This window comes from Electrophorus electricus, chromosome 4, assembly GCF_041902795.1.
Source record: "Electrophorus electricus isolate QZ-2024a chromosome 4, ASM4190279v1, whole genome shotgun sequence".
Lineage (NCBI taxonomy): Eukaryota > Metazoa > Chordata > Actinopteri > Gymnotiformes > Gymnotidae > Electrophorus > Electrophorus electricus.
This window is the reverse complement of record NC_137500.1, coordinates 32,530,001-32,552,570: the sequence shown is the minus strand read 5'-3', so window position 1 is coordinate 32,552,570 and position 22,570 is coordinate 32,530,001. Positions and strand designations below refer to the sequence as shown.

General features: G+C 44.3%; 1 protein-coding gene and 1 long non-coding RNA gene across 8 annotated transcripts in view; one reads left to right on the top strand and one right to left on the bottom strand.

Moving 5' to 3' along the window:
- thsd7ba (thrombospondin, type I, domain containing 7Ba) overlaps positions 1 to 22,570 on the top strand; it is a 154,022-nt gene that overhangs the window by 104,338 nt on the left and 27,114 nt on the right. For all 7 annotated transcript variants that reach the window (XM_081713346.1, XM_081713349.1, XM_081713344.1 and 4 more), the window contains 6 exons: positions 1,505 to 1,620; positions 2,388 to 2,520; positions 2,896 to 2,999; positions 12,134 to 12,322; positions 16,641 to 16,907; positions 17,311 to 17,489. In XM_081713346.1, coding sequence (XP_081569472.1) covers positions 1,505 to 1,620; positions 2,388 to 2,520; positions 2,896 to 2,999; positions 12,134 to 12,322; positions 16,641 to 16,907; positions 17,311 to 17,489 — 988 coding nt within the window. The remainder of the gene's footprint in view (positions 1 to 1,504; positions 1,621 to 2,387; positions 2,521 to 2,895; positions 3,000 to 12,133; positions 12,323 to 16,640; positions 16,908 to 17,310; positions 17,490 to 22,570) is intronic.
- On the bottom strand, positions 5,814 to 10,062 carry LOC145657567 (uncharacterized). The gene is made up of 3 exons (XR_014123376.1): positions 8,682 to 10,062; positions 7,591 to 8,181; positions 5,814 to 6,557 (listed from the first exon to the last, which is right to left on the bottom strand). It is a non-coding gene; the product is annotated as an uncharacterized LOC145657567 (long non-coding RNA).

Genomic DNA, 22,570 nt, shown 5'->3' with positions numbered 1-22,570 from the left:
AGGAGGTGGAGTCCTGCAGAGGCAGCGCCACAGAGCTGTCCCATGATGCATTGTTCCACAGCAGCTAGAGCATGCTGGGAAAGGAAAGGGGTCTGGTGATTGGGATCTCCATAGACATTATGCTCATATGCACACCCTCATACATAACCACCGTCACTTTTATAGTTTCAAACTGAAGGTCATTTTGATGTGGAACTTGTTTCTGTGTGTGTGTGTGTGTGTGTGTGTGTGTGTGTGTGTGTGTGTGTGTGTGTGTGTGTGTGTGTTTTGTGATTAACACAACCTAACAGTTATAGTAGAGTAGGCTTTGTTGACCTTGTCCAGCTCAGACTGAGCAATCCACACAAGTGTTGCAGCAATGAGACATTTTTAAGCTTCTGTAGCGTTTAGAGGTCATGACCGTTGATTGATTTCCTGTCCGTGAGTAGTCTTCTGAATGGCACTTGCAGGTGTACTCTGACAGCATCAAACTACTGAGCTCAAACACTTTCTGCAGTAGCAGTTTTCCTGTGTGCTCACACGTTTTTGTATTTTTAAAAACTTAGTTTTTAAGGCAAAAACTAAAAGGGGTCAAACTATTTGTTTTTCAGCTAATGCACCACAGACAGTCAGTGACCAGACAGTGACACAACCTTTTGCTGGCATTCTGTGCTCTTGCACGTATCCGCACAGACTGCAGAGGTGTGTGTTCTGTACTTCGAGGCTGCAGCTGTATCCAGTGCACTAGCAGCTACAGGCCTTTTTCTGCACAGGGTTTCTCTGTTTGTGGGAAGTTGGTAATAACAGGAGCTGCTGCTCAGCTGTGTCTTTGCCAGTGTTGTGGGTCTGGAAGTTCTGCACATGCACAGGTCTAGATTTGATTCTAGAGTGTGTGGAATCTGGAGTATGTCTCTCTAGAGAGAGAAGGGTCCGAGCGTTGTCCAAACACCACTCAAGAAGGTGAGTGGGAAAACAAAACACTGTCAAAGTCACCTGTTTCGGCGAGTGGCTGTCAGCGAAGCTGCTCCACTTGTCTTTACGGTGAATGCAGTTGCCGATGGCAACAGGAGGATGGATTCTGACAGGTATCAAATAAAGCTGCCATACTTTGACATTCTGGTTTACGTTTAGCTGTTCCTTTATTTCAACATGCAGCAGGCTGGGGTGTAGCACAAAGGCAAAAAAGCACTGTTCTTTACTCTGATCTGGATGGTATTCTGTGTGTGTGTGTGTGTGTGTGTGTGTGTGTGTGTGTGTGTGTGTGTGTGTGTGTGTGTGTGTGTGTGTGTGTGTGTGTGTGTGTGGATAGTACATCAATGACATACACTATAGTGAATCCGGGACATGGACATGTTATTGTGTATGGTACTGCTTATCACTGATTCTTAGTCCATAATACAATGTAATGTAAACCTTTTCTCTCTTTCTTTCCTCTGCTCTGTGTGTGTGTGTGTGTGTGTGTGTGTGTGTGTGTGTGTGTGTGTGTGTGTGTGTGTGTGTGTGTGTGTTTGTGTGTGTACTCTAGGTGTCCAGACTCTGCCAGACCAGACTCAGCCCGCCCATGTGTGTTGGCCTGTAAGAGAGACTGCCTGGTAACCCAGTTCAGCGAGTGGACAGCCTGTCCCCAGTCCTGTGTGCCTGGTATGGTCCGAGCAGAGTCCTGTCCCCTCACCTCTCACACACTGGACTGGGACCTCTTGCACCTTCTCACATCCCCCCCCCCCCCCACACACACACACACACACACACATGTTTTCTTGTTTATCTGAGTAGAATGAAGAGATTAAAGATACTGAGTGTATTATTTAAATGCTGGCAGTGCCATGTGACTATGCAGACTGGGCGTGCATGAGTAATGAGTGCCACGCACTCTGGAGATTAGGGCTTTATGTCTGAGGTTCACACACAGAGACTGCAGGAGACAGAGAAGCAGACGGCTCTGTAGTCTCCTGCACTTAGTCTCCAAAAAAGACACACTTTAAAAAAGCAACCACCAAAGCACATTCCTACAGATCCCTCTTGACAGCCCTTTTCTCAGCAGAGAAAATTATTATTATTTGATATTAATGAGGCTGACAAAAGAGAGTGAAAGAGTAAATAGATGTTTAATGGCTGAGGACAGTTCTGGGAGTTGGCGAAGTTTCATTGTTTAGAAAGAACTGATGTTCTGGCTGGAAACAGCAGGCATGTCTTTACCCTGTAAACTCTCTGGCTGATGGCATCTTGCTCCTAATTGCACAATTTTCATTTTTTTGTAATTAGCAAAGTGCAATGATCCTTGCAGTGGCTACCAAATGAAGCCATTACGCCAGATTAGGGTCCAGACCCTGAGTGCATCCGTCGCGCCGGCTCATTTGGGGCACCGTTTTCTCATGCGGTGCATGATGGGATGTTTCTTTCCACCACAGCCAACGTGACCATGCCTACCCAGTCCCGCTATCGGACCGTCGTCCAGCGACCGGCCAATGGGGGTCAGGAGTGTCCGGACACGCTGTTCGAGGAGAGAGAGTGTGAAGCACTTCCTGTGTGTTCCATCTACAGGTCACTTTGGAATGGACGCGCTGTGATTGGCTTAGCTAGGCGGCAACACACTTCCACGTTATTGATCTCATTCGGGACGAGTAACGCACAACACATCACATCACTTCTTGATCAGTCACGCGATGAGTGTCACATTCATTATCACTGGACCAGTAATAAGGCCAAACGCAGTAATTCATTCCTTTTAAGCATTCAGAGGCATAAACAGGAACATGGTGTGCTTACACTGTGATGTGTGCGCATATCGACTTTGTGTGAATATTTACATGTGCGCACATCACATGAGCATTCGCATGCTAAATACCTGCCGAGTAAAAACATTGCCGTTCCAAAGCAAACCAAATCAGCTCAGTGAATCGGCCTTTTCCCTCCCAGGTGGAGGACGCACAGGTGGCATCCGTGCACGCTAGTGCCGGATTCAGTCCGGCAGGGAATGACGGGGGCGAGCCAGTCATGTGGAAGAGGCCTGGAAACGAGAGGTGAGAACCACGCTGAACAAACGTAACATGGCCAAGGCACGTCCTGACAACATCCTGAAAAGTAGCTTCCTGATGAGCATGGTGTTTAATGACCTGCGTCTGTGTCTGGTGCGTTTACAGATTCGTCCAAGGGCTGGATTCGTGTTCCAGATATTAACATTGCTGCGGTTTTTTGTCTTGTCTTGTTTTGTTTTGTTTTTTTCTCACTTTAATGTTTGCATCGCCGTTTGTTTGTTTCTTTGTTTATTCTGCAATTGCATGTGTGCTGCTGTTAGCGATGATTGCCTTGCGGAACCCGGGGTTAAGTTCATATTCATTCATCAGGCATTACACCCCGCAGACACAGAGAGCTCATTCCTTGATGTTTAATTCAACGTCTGACAATATGCGCAAATGCAGGCAAGTAAATTGACATTTGCAGTTCACTTCATGCATTTTGCATGAACCATATCGTTTACTGTACCTACCATCACGGAGGCTCTAAAAAAAAAACATTTTAACACATACTGCATTTACAACAAATTACAACCTTTTTTATTTGTGATTTTTTTTTTCAATTTTATATGGCTGGAAAATGGATAAATGGTAGTTATTATCAAAATATTAGCCTCTGTAATATGACACCACATAAATGGTCATTTTGCCAGCCCCAGTTGTGCTAAGCTAACGCACTGTTTTCAGAAGACGGATCATTCATGAACATTATGACCGTTATAACGGGAATTCACAGGTTGATTAACACTTATCTGTTTGACTAATGCGGCTTTCTTTAAGCAAGCACTTTGAAATATCAAACAGCCATGGATGTAGTCTGTGGCCGTATCTGTTGGAATAATTGAAATACGATGTTTTCCCAAGATGGTCCAATTCTTGAAAGTGTCTTTCATGCACAAAATATCCTTAGTGTCCTTGAGGAAGGACAGCGTGGGCAAAGGAGTCCGTGTGTTATTGGGTTATTTAATTATTTAATTGGGTTATTTTTGAGTTGAACATAAGATCTTGAAATGTTAATATTGAGCTGTAAAATCTAATCTGATCCATGTTTGAAGAAGCAATGAAATATTGAAAGCCTGTTCGTACCATATTTATTTATTTATTTGGCGGGAGGCATCTTCCAGATAGAGTATATTATTAATCACACCAAAATGTGCCGAGAGATGACTTTTTCACTGGTAGTGAAGAAGCAGAAATGATTTTCTCAAATGTTATTACCACTTTGGTTGATATGGCTGACATTCTGTTGACCTTCCCCAGTTTGCTTGTACGCAGTCTAGACAGAACGAATAAAGACACCATTTTAATGCAAAGTCAAGGGTCAGGAACACTGCAGATATTGAATGTATTCATTAAAATTAATGAGGCCATTCATTAGGGAGAATAAGAAAGTAGGAAAGTCATCTTGTGCCAGAAAACGCGAACACCTCCAATCTCCTGTCGGTTAGAAGGCTGGACTGTTCTGTAGCAAACCTGGATTAATAAAAAAGGAAAATGCACCAAACATTGGTGCGTTCACTCTCTCAGTTCTCTGTAATTTCCAGGCCAAAGTTTACATCGTTGTTCACTTTTTTTGCATGTATACTAAACAAACACTTTGCTAGAAACATTTAATTATTTAGAAACACATTATAGGTGTAGATCTGGAGTCCATCTGGGGTCACGTAGCTACAGTTAATTACCATTAGCTACAATTGTCTCCACTGGCTACAGTCAGTTACCATTAGCTACAGTTTATACCGGCTCATTGTTACAGGTGTTTATACCAGCTCAGTGTTACGGCTGGTGACGCTCATCACTTCAATAACATCTTCCTTGGCAGTGCATCTGTGGTCAGAACCTTACCATAGAAGAATGCAGTAAATTGTTTGACAGATTGTGCGTGTTGATTGTACCCTCATAAAAATGTAGTGAATGTTATACTTAACAGAATGACCAGTGAGTGTGGGAGCAAGGTGGCTGTTTCAGAAGATCGATATAAAAGTGAAACAAATAATTTTCCAATAATGCTGAGATTTACCCCCGGCCTTATTTGGCCGTTTGCTTAAATTTTTGAGAGTACTGTATTAATAATACATATGTTGTTTGTGTGTTAGTGTGAATTATTGTTCTGTTGGATGTTATTGTGGCAGTGGGTCAGGTTTTAATTACTCCCAGCTGTAGTGAAACCACACACGTACACACACACACACACACACACACACAGGGTTATGTGTGAAAGGACAGTGCTTCATCTGCGTGTGGAAGAAAACAAAGCAGTGAAACCACAATGATAAGGCAGCCCTAAAGATTTGTGGGTAAAAGAAACCATGTCTCAACTGCTCTGATCTGAGTTCTGACTTATGCCGACTTGTAGTAGTAGAGGTGAGGAATGTCTTGAATTTTTATATGTTTATATCTTTTTTACTTCATTTTTATCAAATTTATTCAACTCTTTTTGCACAAACCTTTCTTGTGAAAAGTTTATCACAGTTCTGTCTGGATTCAAGAGTTTTTATTCATTAATAAACTAGTGCTTGAAGATCTTTTAATTCCTTTATTTAAAAACAATGAAACATGTTATGCGGCTAAAATGCTTTGTCAGGTTGATTATTCTCATTATACCACTGGTCTGGAGAACACTTCATTAGTTTATTTATACTCAAGCCTCCTGCTCCGCCCTCATTTAGCTGCAGTTTGGTGCTGGATTCCAGAATTAGGGGAGAAACACTTTGGCCTCAAATTGCTTCACCCTGTGTTTATGACACCATTACAAACAGTGTATATACATACATACACACACACACACACACACACACACACACACACACTTACTTTATTTGCACAACTCATGGACACCTTTGTCCAAAACATCCTGCTTTTACTACATTGAACATTTACTACACTGAACATTTACTACACTGAACATTTACTACATTGAACATTTACTACACTGAACATTTACTACCATGAACATTTACTACCATGAACATTTACTACACTGAACAATTACTACTACACTGAACATTTAATACACTGAACATTTACAACACTGAACATGTTACTACTACTATAATAAACATGTTATAATGTAAAATAAAAACACATAGTTGACAAAGTAATTACATTTAGTCTGTTATTGGATTATGTGACCAATTAAAGATTGTAAGTAAATCAAAGCAGATTTTCTTGTATCACAGGCTAATATTAGACACTCATATGAACCAGATTATCAGTTGAAAGAGGTTTGGAGAAGGTCAGACTCTCTCACACCCCGTGTCTCTGCACATAATTAGTCCTGAAGTGCACAGACGTCGAGACGAAAAAGTTTGACAAGATCATTTTATAGCACAGAACAGCTTGGTCCCCTGCATGTCCACACAACCCATCACCTCTGTAAGTGGCTGCACTATTAACGCTGGTCTCTGTCACAAGCTGAGATGAGAATAACATGTTAACTAAGGACGGGTGGTGGGAGAGCTGCACAGTTGGAGCAGAGCGCTGGAAAATCACTGCACTAAAAAAGGATGGCCATGCTCTAACCAGAGCGCCGGTGCTGTCATTCTCATGGTTCCAGCAGACCTGCTGAGGAGCGAGAAAGAGAGGGAGAAAAAACCACACACAGGGAGATTGAGTCATCTCACAGACACTTATATGTACATCAGTGAGGCTTACCTCAGAATTCATCTCACACTCGGTTGTGCCCTTAAGGACAGTTGGGTAATCCACATACTGAAATGCACCGTGTACGTCTGGTTATGGCGTGAGTTTGATTATGGAGTATTATTAGGTTATTTTGGAATATAAATGGCTCTGAGTATGTGTTAGCATCATACCCAGATAAACGACTCTGTCCTCAACAGACCTCTGAATGATCCATACACTCCTCAGAAGCCAAATGTTTCATCTGGTGTTAACCTACAGTATTAGAAAGCAAAAGCTGGACTAAAACTCTAACTCCTTTGAAAAAAACACTTTATTACTGTTATTACATATCACAGTGACGCTTTTAATGTAGCGGGTAATGAAGATGTTTTTTAAGGAGTGGGATTTGCACTTTCTGTGACATCGTTTGACCGTAATACGAAAGGCTGATTAGCTGTCTTTCTGCAGGTGTGTGTATCTTTTAACACTCTGCACGTGTGTGCGTAGCTGTCGACACGCCAAACTCTATACGTGTGTACGTAGCTTTCAACACTCTAAACTCTGTACATGTGCGCACGGCTATTTTTCTCTGTCTCCTCCCACGCCATCACGCCGGGCATGGAGCAAAATTTACAAGTCAAATACACGTTAAATGCAAGTCTGTAGATTAACGCCCATTCAAAGGCCTTCTGGGGTCGTTTTGTCAGATAAGAGCCCACAACACCCACAGAAAAGAACGGACCTGTGGCAGCAGAAGTCAGATTTGATTTCTGCTCCTAGAAGCCCTGGCAGATCTAACCCCATCTGCCGCCCATTCTTTCCCGCATTCACATGACATTTCTCTCGGTGCCTTGCGTTTCTCTCGGTGTGTACTTCTATTGTGTTGTGGAAAATTAATGAAATAAAATACGTAAAGTTTGCTGTCACATAGACAACATGATTAAACGCAGGTGGGAGTTACTCCTCCACGTACACGTTATCTCCGAGTCTGAAGTAGGCATTTTCTTTAAACCTAGATTGTCTTCACCCGATTCTGTAGTCCCACCAGATAGTCCAGGTTTTCGCTCTAACACAGCTCCCAGTACACCTGTACCAGGTGTGCATCCAACTGCCATTACTAGAAGTTTCCGTAGAAAAACCAGACAGACTCATCACTTTAAAAACTTTAGTTAATCAGTTTAAAACAGTTCAGATTCAGAAGGAAGATTGTGTAGTTTGTTCCGTCCACTGGGGGCCAGGACAGTGAAGTGCTGAATCTTGAAGGATGGTGGGTCAAACAGGGATTCCGGTACTAATCGAGCTTAGTCCACTGCCATTAAATATGAAGGATCCGGTCCAGTTTTAGCTATGTCGGCAAGAACCAGAGTTTTACACTGATACAAGCAGCTAGAGAAAGTCGCTGAAGAGAACGGAGCAGTGGAGTGACAGGCGAGAACTTGGTCACGCTGATTACCAGTCACGCTGCCGTGTTCTGGCTCGGCTGGGCCCAACGGCACGCGCAGGAAGAGCGTCACAGTCGTGAAGCACCCAGAGATGACATGAGACTGAACAAGCAGTGGCCTCCCTGAGGGAAAAGAACAAAGTAGTTGAATGTTTTGGAGGAGGAACCTGTATCACCAGGTCGCGCGCGCACAGAATCACGCAGCGTACATTTCAAACGATTGTTTTCGTGTTTTTCTTTGCGCGTAGTACTGAGCGGATGAGATATACCGAGAAATTCTATATGACAGGACTGATAGCATCACCCTTCGGTGTCCCACAGGATGTGTAGAGTGGTGACCCAACTGACATGGGCAGAAATCTCCTTCACATAATTACCTTGGTAGAAACACCAGGTAACCGCTGTTTACTTGCACTCGGCGTGTGATGTGTTACTGCGGGTATAATGTGTTGCCAGGTAGCTAGGTAGGCTATTTGCTGTTTAATCGGGTGTGGATAGAAAAGGTGTTGGTGAGGTTCACTATTGGTTTATAATGTCTATATCCTCTAGCAGTGTCCAGCTGCTACATTAAGCGCTACGTGCTATCTGTAGCAATATACAGCATGTTGTAATAAAGAACGCACCTGATGTACTTGCTTTTTGTCCGGATAGACTGGGGGCTGGTCTCTGGGGATCTTATTGGCAAGGCGATGGAGATGTGTGATTCGGGTTGTTTATGTATTTGGAGAGGTGCGTTTGTTGTCTTATAATTTACTGCAAGATCACATTCAGACGCCACGTCCAAACAAAAAGTGAGAGTCAGGACGCATTTCGCATTACTGTCTGCAGTCGGATCGTTCGTTAAAAATTGAACCAACACAGTTCCTCACCGAGAGGCAGAATAAATGTGTGCTCTTTGGAAAATGAGGTATGTAAGAGAGTTTTCAGAATCAATAAGAACGGAGGAAAACAAAGGAATGTGATAATGGCTTCCCCGGTGTCTGCTGTGGCTTTAGTTAAGACGGGTGTCTTCATAACGAGCGGTGAAATGTGGCGTTTCTGCCCTCGACCTCTTCTCTTCACAACTCTTGACAGTTCGGCGAGACGCTTTAATCTACACTCTGTACGTCCCCTCGCGCACAGCAGCGGCGCAGCCTGATGCGGCCACGAGCACGAGAGCCAGAAGGTTGCACGTGCAGCTGCGCGGGACAGTTTGGAACAGATACGAAATGGCTCTTTAATCGCCTTCGTGTAATTCGGAGCTCGCGGCTATTAGTCATATGGTCGATGGCCGCTCAGTAACCGCGTGTGTGTGTTTAAGCTTCAACAGCAGCTCCCCGGGCGCTGGCGGGACATGCGCTTACGGAGCCCACACGTTCCTAAAAACAGCAGCTGTACCTGCCCAAGGGTAACTTGTACAGACTGAGTTAATCAAGTTTTAATCATCAGCAGCGGACTGTGTAGGCTATTTATGAGTTAATATGGCCCACAAATGAAACATTTATAGAGATAATTTGAAATAAATTGGGATGTTGTCAGTTCATTATCCAATATAATCTTTTTAAATGTGAGCAGATACTGTGCACCGTACTAAGCTCTCGATGCTACTTTGTGGAAAGTGCTATAAAATGTCATTCAGCGGTGTGTTAACTGTATTATGAGGATAAAATGTGCGTTCAGGCAGAAAAGGCCTTTTTGCAGTGTCATGGAAAAATTCGTCATCGAGACAAAACCCGACCAGTAAAAGTGAGAGGACGAGGTCGTCGCGGTCTCCGGTGTCTGCGGGATTGCACATTGTGTCCTAAAAAGGTAGCAGGGGGTTCCATTTCGTCGAATGTATAATTTGACGCCCTTCGGCGCCGGAGAGCACAGCACGGCGCGGCAGAAGAAAGCAAAAAGGAAAACGCAGGATGGCGCTTATTATCCGTGGCCCCTGCGTCTGTCCGCATTAACGTCAGTTCCAGCACTTTAAATCCGATTTAACATTCGAAATGGCTGAAGACTCCTGTTCTTGCGTTATTTACAGCGAGGACGGGGCTCTCGGAGGCGCCTGCGCAGAAGCAGATCTCTGCAACCGTAGTTTCAGCTTCTGCTTTATAGGCACTTCTATAAAACAAGCTCTGGCGAAGCGTTGTGCCAGCGATAAAGAGCGATAGCGGCGGTTTCATTGGGTTTTATCATTTTATAAGGCGATGGTTAAAGCCACCAGACGTGCACGATTGCCTCCTTAACCGCTCCCAGCGCTTGCACGAGGTGCTGGGAATTTGCGAATGTGCAAAATGCTAGGTGCAGCTTGAGCACGTACTAGTGGAGGAAATCGGCGGTATAAATCAAAATCGAAAAACCGTCAGTCTTCATCGTCTTGGACAAGGCAGTTAGGTTGTGTTTCCAGTCTTATGAGACAGATGCTGTGTGGGGCCAATTTAATATCGAGATTCTGTTTGAGGTTTTATATGACTGGGTTTATGGATTCTTTATCACTGCTTGTTTAAGGAGAGGTTGCTTTGGCTGAAACTCAGTGCCTCTTTGCAAATGTTCATATGGGTGTCTGTCAGTAGGTGTGTATAACGTATCTGTGAGAGAGCCACCACTGCAGTGATTGTCAGATTATAAAAGAACATCTTGTACATTATGACCTAAAACACAGGCCCGTTACTGGCAATGTAGTCAACGAAGGCATTACCCTGGATTAATGTGAAACTGCGAGCGGCACGCTCTCTTCTTCTGCCATCTGATCATTCTGAATCACGTTCTGAATCACGTTCTGAATCTCATTCTGTTGGCCACCGCTCTGCTGTTAGTGGAGAGCTTCTCATTTTCACACAAAGGCTGGATTGGATCTTATTGCTGCTAAATATAATCTTTCCAGTTTCCAGCCGCACACACACACTCTCCACTGTGAGCTCCCTGCATCTGGAGTCACTCACATACAATCAGAATCACCCTGAAACCCACTCATAAACATTTTGTATGGCTCAGTTACTCACACACACTCAGAAACACACTCAAACACACTCTGAATCGCTCAGCTGGATGTGACTGCATTTTTGCTTTGGTTGTTAAAGAAATACCAACCTCACCATAAAGGAAAAAAGCTTGAGTGGCCAAGGCCAGTGGCAGTGATGACAAGAAAACTGAGATTTTTTCTCATATGCCTGATAGTGTGTTTACAAGAATCTTAGGAAACCTTTGGTGATTGAATGCTTATGTCTTTGATGCTGAAACACTGAAGCAACAACACTATGGCTGGCAGTAGTAATCTAGGATATATAATCTAAGGTATGTAATGGAACATATGTAATCTAGGATATATAATCTAAGATATGTAATGGAACATATGTAATCTAAAATATGTAATGGAACATATGTAATCTAGGATATATAATCTAAAATATGTAATGGAACATGTAATCTAAGATATGTAATGGAACATATGTAATCTAGGATATATAATCTAAGATATGTAATGGAACATATGTAATATAGGATATATAATCTAAAATATGTAAAGGAATATATGTAATATAGGGTATATAATCTAAGATATGTAATGGAACATATGTAATATAGGATATATAATCTAAGATATGTAATGGAACATATGTAATCTAGGATATATAATCTAAGATATGTAATGGAACATATGTAATCTAAGATATGTAATGGAACATATGTAATCTAGGATATATAATCTAAGATATGTAATGGAACATATGTAATCTAGGATATGTAATGGAATATCTGTAATCTAGGATGTGTAACTGAAGATATGTAATCAAACATGTCAGATAGGATATGTAATCAAACATATCTAATACAGGTTATGTAATCGAGGATGTCCAATCAAATGTGTAATCTAGGTTATGTAATCGAGGATGTGTAGTCAAACATATGTAATCTAGGATGCTGGCAGCCTTGGTCTTGTTCAGTGACTTGCAATGCATGGACTAAAACTCCAGGTGTGTAAGGCGAGGGGTGTACAATTTAGTCAGGGTCTAATGAAGTGTACAGAATTGTTTTCATATATTTGGTTTCTTTAATTAAATTGTTTTTTGTGCGGAACCAAATGAAATATTTAAAGTGTGTGTGTCCTCAGCACTGAGCTGCATGGATGAGAATGAGGAGCCAGCAGCCATGTCGGAGTGTCTGCAGTGGGCAGGAAGGATGCCAACGCAAGTGCGCACCTGCTGGGTGCCCTGTCGGGATGACTGCACCTTCAGCACGTGGTCAAGGTTCACAGAGTGCACAGGCTGTGGGAGCAGCAGTCGCAAACGCAGCCTCACAGGTGAGACACAGAGATACAGAGGGACACAGAGATGAGATGCATTCAGTCGGACAGGTGAGATGTGTACAGAGGTGAGACGGACACAGCCTGACAGGTGAGACACAAACTTGGACACAGACAGAACCACTGTATCTGTGTCTCACATATAAGACAGGATCTGTCTCACCTTTAAGATGCTGACAGACCCTCACAAGTGACATAAAGGTTAGACACATAGCCAGTATGCAGACCATAATATGCTAATGAAGTCAAATTAGTCTGACACCAAAATTGACACACGATTCTGACACTCAGATTGACACAGCAGGACTCGGATGAGGATCTGCTCGGGAGAGGAGAACTCCTCATATCTCTTAGACGCACGGACCCTTGGAGAAGCACCCACAAGACGACAGCTGTCCAATTTAACTCACTTCATCGTGTTGCTAACACACGAGTTTAACTTTTACACACAGCCGGGGTCACACCTTCAACATCCTGGCAGCCAAGATAATGAGTTCACTGCACCACTGCCTTGACCCGGTTTACCACATAACAAGCGCACACGCCGGAGCAACTCTACGTACTCGACACAGAGGTTTCTGTGCTGAATTTAGCCTCGGGGCATCTGGGCCACCCATAGAGAGACGTAATCATGCCCCTCTAAAGGAAACATAGCCGATTTGGCCACGCACTCCGGTCACCTCTCGCATTCCGTAGCCTGTGCTGTCTGTTGCTGGATATGCACGAGATACTCCCCGAGGTGCTGTGGTCCTGTTGGCTGTGCCAGCGTAATGAGGCCTGGGATGGTGTTTATCTCATATCCCTCTCTAGCTCTCAGCGTGTTTGTCTCATAAAGCCTTCAGCGCTGCCTCAGGGTTACCGCTCGCTATTAGTGGTCAGAATTGGTGCCGTAAACTGAAAAATATTTAGCTAATCTTCTCTTCCTGTTATTATGGCCCTAAGGTGTAATGGCTGTTTATTTACGAGTTTAAAATAGCCAGGGAACATAGAACTTGTGTGAGGTCCTCGGTAAGAAAGTGACAGGTGCAGATGTTTCCAGTCGGCCTGTTTTTTTCCAAACCCTGTGTGAGCTGCATTCAATACTAAGCAGGATTACCTTTTTACTGGAGATTCTCTACTGAACTGAGCAGGTTCAATAGCATCTCAGCGTTAGGCTTTCTTCTATATTCTGAAATTTTGGTAGGTGTGTACTTCATTATGAGGGGATGTTCTCTCTGGGTCTCACTGCTCTGTTCATGTCTTATTGTCTGTCATTCTCGCTCTTCCATGGGGCTTGCAGAGAGTGTTTTCCACACTCCTTTTGACACTCATTTCCATACTCAAAGATCACCTGCTGGGAAAAATTCCAGTGGAAGATTAGAGGAGTTGTTGTGGAGACAGACACTGGAAGCGTTCAGGTGATTGGTTTCTCCAGAAAAGAAAAGGAAAAAAAAAAGTGATTGGCTTTAATTACGACCCCTGGCTTCTCACCCCATGCACATCTCCTTATGGCACAGAGATTTCAGAGGAGTGTGCCGGCAGATTTGTCTGAGCTGATCCACTTAAGAATGACCAAACTCACAGGCTTCTGCAAAGGTCTCAAAGTCCAGGAGAGGCGAAGGAAGGAGAAAAAAGCAGAACCTATGAAAACTTCCAAGCTGAGCGTGATTTTGCAACTGGTTAAATCGAAGAGGCCAGTATTGCGTAGGTGTGGTGCGTATGGACCTTCATTAGTAACGCAGCCTGCAGATGGAGTCTGTGCATGGTAGTCACATGCTTTGAGGGGTGGGGGGGTGCAGAGAGAGAGGGACACTTGTGCTCTGTTACACAGGAGGAAAGAACTTGTGTGTATGACACACACACTCACGGATTCCAGTGAGAGAGTTCAAAGCCTGCCACTCAGGATTTCACGCTGTCACAGGTGTTCGCCACCATCTCAAGTGGTGGAAACACCAGATGGCAGCTAACGTCACCCCTCCGGGCGGGTTCTTAGTGCTTAGGTCAGCACTGACACAGAGGAAGTTGGGCAAAGCAAAGCTCAGTGCCCTGGAGCAGAGTCTGCCTCGACGTTGTGCCTCGACGGTATGGCCCAGAAACTCAGACAGCACTAGATCCTCGAGTGCACAGTACGGCGGTGTCTCCCAGTCCAGTCGCTGAGCTGTATAAATAAACAGTTGGTGCAGCTGTGCAGAGAGCTGTTCCAGAGCCAGAACAGGGGTGTGTTGGGGGTGTGGCCGATAGCTGGGTTGCTGGAGGATCTCCGTACAGTGACTGAAAGGAGATTGGCTGAAGTGTTTGAGTAATTGGAGGGTTCGGTTGCCAATTAGCGTTAACCTGCATGCAGCCGCAACTACTACACAACAGCACATGGTTACGTAACCTGGAAATGGACAATCTTCGGTAATCCCGCTGGATGTGACTTACTGAATCACTGGTACGGACTGTGAAAAACATCACACCACACCCGTGAACCTCAGTCCTCATCTGTTAGTCCCTCACCTGTGTCGAATAAGCTGATCTGTACTGCTGAATTTATCCAGTGCCTGTTCTCCACGCTGTTACCCCATGGCTGATGGAGTCTGTAATACCGTTGGGTTTCAGACGTGGGGTCTTCCTCGCCCTGCGTCCATGGCCGGCCCTGGCTCTGCTGTAGCATGGTAGCCCACGTTTGAGGCGAAGGGATTTCTGAATGAACACAGCTGTGATTGATCGGCTCCTGACAGCCGCACCTCCATGACTGACTGGTGACAGCAGCTGACAGGTGTGGGCGGCTTGTGTGTTCAGGCCGTCACTGCCTCTGACAGCGTGTCATATATGAGGGAATCCCACTCCCCCCCGCACTCTCTCTCTCTCTATCACTCACGCCATCCCTGCCTAATGGACGTGACTAATTAGAATGTTCCAGAAAGAGAAGTGTGGTGAGAGAAGCTAATAGCCTCTTAAACAGAAGCCTTTATGACATGAAATTTATTCATTTTTCTTCTCATTAGATACATTACATGTATATGAGATATGAGGAGTGTGTGTGTGTGTGTGTGTGTGTGTGTGTGTGTGTGTGTGTGTGTGTGTGTGTGTGTGTGTGAGGAAGGGAGAGAGAGAGACACCTACTAAGAAGAGAGAATGTGTATCACAAAAGAGAAAGATAAAAAGAGCCTTTATGCAAATAGGCATTTAAAGAGAGCCTTTATGACATAAAATATGTTCATTTTACACCTCATTAGGTAAATTAGCTGTACGATGCATAGAATGTGTGTGTGTGTGTGTGTGTGTGAGAGAGAGAGAGAGAGAGAGAGAGAGAGAGAGAGAGAGAGAGAGAGAAAAAGAAAGAGAGAAAGAAACATACTTGCAGAAGTCAACCCAGAGCAAAGTTCAGGGTAATCTGAATACTTGTTTATGACCTGCTACAAACCTTATGAATTCTCTCCCACAGTCTGGAGTTCAGCCAGTCTCTGCTTTTTTATTTTATTGGCTACTGGAGCTTAGAAATACAATTCTGTTCTTGTGATTCACTTGATTGGACTCCAGTCAAAAGTGGATGGCATTTATCATTCTTAAGCCACATTTTCTATTTGTTAATTAGAGAGTGCTGTAAACCACACAGGCTTTAGACGTCACACCAGTGAAAACTATCATAATATTCAGTAATTGTTATGTTTGTTTGCAGTTTCTTTAGTTAGTCTCGGATAAGACACGGAGAAGGAATAGACATGTACGTGTCTGGGACCAGGACAGTCTGGACTGACTGAGTAGTCTTCTGTGGCAGGATTATTAGCTCTCTCTGTCATCCTCTCTCTCTCTCTCTCTCTCTCTCTATCTCTCTCTCTCTCTCTCTCTCTATCTATCTATCTTTTTGTCTATATATGTGGTTCTCTGTCTATATGAGGATTTCAAGTGTGTCACCTCAGTGTTGGGGGCTTGGGAAGGTGTCATTCGACAAGGCTGAACAAACCGAAATAACCCCACAAAATGTGACACTTCTCAAATGTAAGGAGCATATCTGACATTTGTCTGCCACAAAATTATTTTGAGTACTCAACTTATTTTTAGACATTTTGTTCATTTAAAATAATTTCTTCAAGTGACTTTTTCTCCTTTTTAAAAAGTACAATTATTTTTCAGCAGATATTATTAATAATAATATAATTATAATGTACTTAAATGTCAGGAAAACGTCAGGAAAGTGGTTAAATAATCATATAATAATCTTATGATGATTTTGACATATTGTTGTCAATATTAGATATAAATTGCATTTAAGATGCAGTTCAAACACATTCTGTTGGTCTCTCTCTCTCTCTCTCTCTCTCTCTCTCTCTCTCTCTCTCCATACATGCAGGCCGGAGCAGAAAGCGAGAGCACTGTCACAGGGAGGATCAGTATCCACTGGTGGACACGCAGCCATGTCCATGTGTGGAGTTCCTGTCGAAGCCATGGGGGAGCTGGTCTCCCTGTATTCTGCCGGAGGCGCCGGCCCAGGGACCCCTGCTAGGCTGGAGGGGGCAGAAAGAGGCTCTAGAGTGTGGTGGGGGCTTACGCTACCGCGCTGTAGCCTGCCTCGACCAAAGGGGGCGCCTCCTCGACCCAGCGGTCTGCAATGGAACTGGTTAGTCTGCTTCTCTCTCTCTGTCTCCCTGTCTGTCTCTCTGCTTCTCTCTCTCTGTCTCCCTGTCTGTCTCTCTGCTTCTCTCTCCCAGTCTCCTTGCCTGTCTCTCTACTTCTCTCTGTCCACCTATCTATCTTTCTGTTCAAGCCACTCTTCACTGGGAGAGGTGTCATTCAGACAGGTTTCTGTGTAGTTCTGTGAGTAAATCAGGTCTCAGATCTACAAATGAGTCAGGTCTATAAGTGAGTCAGGTTTCTATGAGTCTAGTCTATAAATCAGTCAGTTATATAAATTAGTTAGGTCTATAAATCAGTCAGGTCTATAAGTGAGTCTGGTCTATAAGTGAGGCAGGTCTGCATACGAGGCAAACAACCTGCTAACCGTGCGTCTTCTCTGCTTCCAGAGCTCCAGGTGGAGACCTGCCACGTGTCCTGCCCACTAGACTGCCGCCTCAGCTCCTGGTCGGCCTGGTCGGCCTGCAGCGCCTCCTGTGGCAACGGTCTGAAGGTGCGCTCCAAGTGGCTGCGTGAGAAACCGTTTAACGGAGGCCGGCCCTGCCCCAAGCTCGACCTGAAGAATCAGGTGAGAAGTGCTGAGCCCAGAGGGAGATTGCAATGTCACTGCACACATGCTGACTCTAGGTGGCGCCACCCTTAGCGCTGTAGTTTGGCTATAGTGGAACCTTAGTGGGAGATGTCAGAAGGGAAGTATTAAAATTGGCATTATGCTTCATTAATGTTTGATCCAAATGTTGAGGCGAGACTCAGGCCCTGTAAATATGCTCTTTATTCCTCAGCATATGAAGCATATTTTTAAGCAGGACTTTTAATAAATAAATTACTTTGTTTGTGAGGTGGGCTGTTTATCCTGGTGTCACTGGCTACAGCATAGCTCACATACTAAAGCCTGCTCAGGTCATCCCACTGGGCATGGCCTTCAGGACCTTTATCAGTGTCTTGTTAGCAGAGCTTGTTCCTGACTGATCAGGGATATTGTTATATTTATATAGCACCTTTCTCAGATATCACCTTTTACAATCACTCACACACTGATGAGAAGCAGCAGCCAGTTTGCACACAGCGTGCTCTCTAGAGATCACAGCCCCTGAGGGACTGCACTGCATGCAGAGGAAGGGGAGAAGGTCAGGACCAATTTTTGGAGTGTGGGAGGAAACCTGAGACCCCAGCGGAGAGGAGAACATGGAAACTCCAGCCCAAGACCCCAGTACTGAGAGGCAGATGTGCTAACCACCAGGCGGGACTCTTCGTTGTTGTATGTGGGTTTGACAGGAAAATATGATGATAAGGGTAGAGGGGCTTTGTCTTGGACCTGTACACTCCACCGTCCACAGACGGACACTAATGGGTCTTGGGATTTCTACAGCTCTCCGTAGTCCAGCTAATTACTGGTCCTTTAGAAATGACAGGCAGATGAGATCTGTCGTTTGCCTGTGGGTTCCTCACTGCAGTCCTGCAGTGGCTCCTTCACTGCATGATTGAGTGTTTTATCACACCCTCATAACCTTGTGAAAGGCTCAGTAATTAACTGATGAGAGGATTCAGGTTAGAGGAAGGAAAAAGTGACTTACAACAATGACTTAAGGGTCTTGCTCAGGGGCCCAACAGTGGTGGGACTTGAACCAGCAACCTTCCGAAGTCAAGAGACACAGACACTGTTGGGTTAGTATAACCTAGTGTCGGTTTAGTATATACCAGTGTTGGTTTAGTACTTACTGGTGAAGGTTTAGTACTTACTGGTGTAGTTCTAGATTGTACTGGTGTTGGTTCATATGTACTGGTGTTTGTTTAGTATATCCCAGTGTTGGTTTAATATATACTGGTGTTGGTTTAGTCCATACTAATGTTGGTTTAGTACATACTTGTGTTGGTTTAGTACATACTAATGTTGGTTTAGTACATACTGGTGTTGGTTTAGTACTGTTGGTTTAGTACATACTGGTGTAGTTTGAGAATGTACTGGTGTTGGTTAATACATACTGGTGTTGGTTTAGTGTGTACCGGTGTTGGTTTATTATATACTGGTGTTGGATTAGTACATACTAGTGTTGGTTTAGTACATACTGATGTTGGTTTAGTGCATATTTGTGTTGGTTTAGTATGTACTGGTGTTGATTAATACATACTGGTGTTAGTTTAGTACATACTGGTGTTAGTTTAGTCCATACTAATGTTGGTTTAGTACATACTGGTGTTGGTTTAGTACATACTGGTGTTGGTTTAATTTATACTGGTGTTGGTTTAGTCTGTACTACTGTTGGTTTAGTCCATACTAATGTTGGTTTAGTACATAGTGGTGTTGGTTTAGTACATACTGGTGTAGTTTGAGAATGTACTGATGTTGGTTAATACATACTGGTGTTGGTTTAGTGTGTACCGGTGTTGGTTTATTATATACTGGTGTTGGATTAGTACATACAAGTGTTGGTTTAGTACATACTGATGTTGGTTTAGTGCATATTTGTGTTGGTTTAGTATGTACTGGTGTTGATTAATACATACTGGTGTTAGTTTAGTACATACTGGTGTTGGTTTAGTCCATACTAATGTTGGTTTAGTACATACTGGTGTTGGTTTAGTACATACTGGTGTTGGTTTAATTTATACTGGTGTTGGTTTAGTCTGTACTACTGTTGGTTTAGTCCATACTAATGTTGGTTTAGTACATAGTGGTGTTGGTTTAGTACATACTGGTGTTGATTTAGTACATATTGGTGTTGGTTTAGTATATTCTGATGATATGAAAAGTGAGTGTAACAGTATGTAGCGTGGAACACACCCTCTGATATTTTGAGAATATCGAGGGCTAATTTCTCCTGGGGGTGTAAATTAGAGAGAGAAATTATATTAAGAATGTGCTGCATATAAACAGTCTGTAAAGGACACGTCGGCTGGCAGAGGTCGGCGTGTAGATGAGCTACGTGTGGGTGGAGCGGGTGATGCAGCCATGCTGGGGTGGACGTGCAGGGTGCACAGATGGCTAAGTGGCTTTCTGTGCACTGTGCTTAACAACAGACTGATAAGTCTCAGCGCAGACCCTGAGTTGCCCTGGCTAAGGTCTCATCTGGGCTCCATCAGGGCACGTAAATGCTTTTGTTAACATTTGGAAAATAATCTCCTTTACACTTCCAGCTTTTCACAGATGCGCTTAGCCAGAGTGATTTATACATGCTCTCAGACAGTAGGCATTGTCTGTGCTCCGTGGTAAGCAAACCCATGACCCATGACCTTGGTGTTGTTAGTACCTTGTTTTACCAGGTGAGCCAGAGAGAAGTGTGTATGCATGTGTGCGTGCGTGTTTGTGTGTGTGTGTGTGTGTGTGTGCCTCTAGGCATGTGAGTGAGTGTAGGCAAGTGTGTGTGTGCAGATGTGGGTGTTTGTGTGTGTGCCTCTAGGCATGTGTGTCAGTGTAGGCATGTATGTATGTGTATGTGTGTGTGTGTGCTTATAGGCATGTGCGTGTGTGTAGGCATGTGTGTGTGTAGGCATATGTGTGTGTGTCAGGGGTGGGGGTCCTGTTGCCACTCACAAGCCCCCTCCACTCTATCTCGCACAAACTCCTGATCCTGAATATGAATTTGGGGGATATCCAAACAGAATTTCCCAGCAACACAGCAGCTCATACTGTGCTGTGAAAGCCATTTTTGAAAACATTTCTAAAATTCAGAACATTCCCTCTCTCTCCCTCTCTTTCTCTCTCTCTCTATCTCTCTCTTCTCTCTCTCTCTCTCCCCCTCTCTCTCTCTCCCTCTCTCTCTATATATATATCCTTTTTGCACATACATCTTTGACACAGTAGTTACCCCAGCTGATAGCTCTGGGTTGACATGCCGTGGTCAGCAGATGTTTTTCTGGCCTTCCTCCTCGCAGTGAGTCACTTAGCGAAGAGGATGTTGACATTCTGCAGTTTCAGTGTCATCCTCCATGGATGGTGAGGTGTTGCATTCTGGGTAAAAGGACGCAAAGATACAGACATCAGCAGCACAGTGACTCAGCATTGGGAAGAAAAGTTTTGTATGCGTTCTTATCACAGACAAAGACACGACAACACTAAACATGAGGCTAAACTCCTTCCCCCACAGTAAGTAAGACTTACTGTCTCGCATTTCTGTGGATTTTATAAGAAACGTGGTTCGGTTTGTAATGCTAATGCTACCACAGGAATCATTCCTTAGTGTCAGTACACACCAATAACAGTTTGCAGCGTTAATGAGCTTTAAGTCATGTGAAGTGTAGCAGTGTTGAAACTAAACTGCTCAAGAGACATTGCTACATTCTGGGGAGAAGTATCAGCGTTACTGGACACTGAACCCCATCGTGTGAAGAGGTCGAGAGACGGTGAGTGACTTCAGAAAGACGTTGCAATTCCATCTCTCTCCCTCTCAGTTAATACCTGGTCCTGTATGTCCACTGTCCGTCCTTTAATACCTGGTCCTGTATGTCCACTGTCCCTCCTTTAATACCTGGTCCTGTATGTCCACTGTCCCTCACTTAATACCTGGTCCTGTATGTCCACTGTCCCTCCCTTAAAACCTGGTCCTGTATGTCCACTGTCCCTCCCTTAAAACCTGGTCCTCTATGTCCACTGTCCCTCCCTTAAAACCTGGTCCTTTATGTCCACTGTCCCTCCTTTAATACCTGGTCCTGTATGTCCACTGTCCGTCCTTTAATACCTGGTCCTGTATGTCCACTGTCCCTCCTTTAATACCTGGTCCTGTATGTCCACTGGCCCTCCCTTAATACCTGGTCCTGTATGTCCACTGTCCCTCCCTTAAAACCTGGTCCTGTATGTCCACTGTCCCTCCCTTAAAACCTGGTCCTGTATGTCCACTGTCCCTCCCTTAATACCTGGTCCTCTATGTCCACTGTCCCTCCCTTAATACCTGGTCCTGTATGTCCACTGTCCCTCCCTTAAAACCTGGTCCTGTATGTCCACTGTCCCTCCTTTAATACCTGGTCCTGTATGTCCACTGTCCCTCCCTTAATACCTGGTCCTGTATGTCCACTGTCCCTCCTTTAATACCTGGTCCTCTATGTCCACTGTCCCTCCTTTAATACCTGGTCCTGTATGTCCACTGTCCCTCCTTTAATAACTGGTCCTGTATGTCCACTGTCCCTCCTTTAAAACCTGGTCCTGTATGTCCACTGTCCCTCCTTTAATACCTGGTCCTGTAGGTCCACTATCCCTCCTTTAATACTTGGTCCTGTATGTCCACTGTCCCTCCTTTAATACCTGGTCCTGTATGTCCACTGTCCCTCCTTTGATACCCGGTCCTCTATGTCCACTGTCCCTCACTTAATACCTGGTCCTGTATGTCCACTGTCCCTCACTTAATACCTGGTCCTGTATGTCCACTGTCCCTCACTTAATACCTGGTCCTGTATGTCCACTGTCCCTCACTTAATACCTGGTCCTGTATGTCCACTGTCCCTCCTTTAATACCTGGTCCTCTATGTCTGCTGTCCCTCCTTTAATACCTGGTCCTGTATGTCCACTGTCCCTCCTTTAATACCTGGTCCTCTATGTCCACTGTCCCTCCTTTAATACCTGGTCCTCTATGTCCACTGTCCCTCCTTTAATACCTGGTCCTGTATGTCCACTGTCCCTCCTTTAATACGTGGTCCTGTATGTCCACTGTCCCTCCT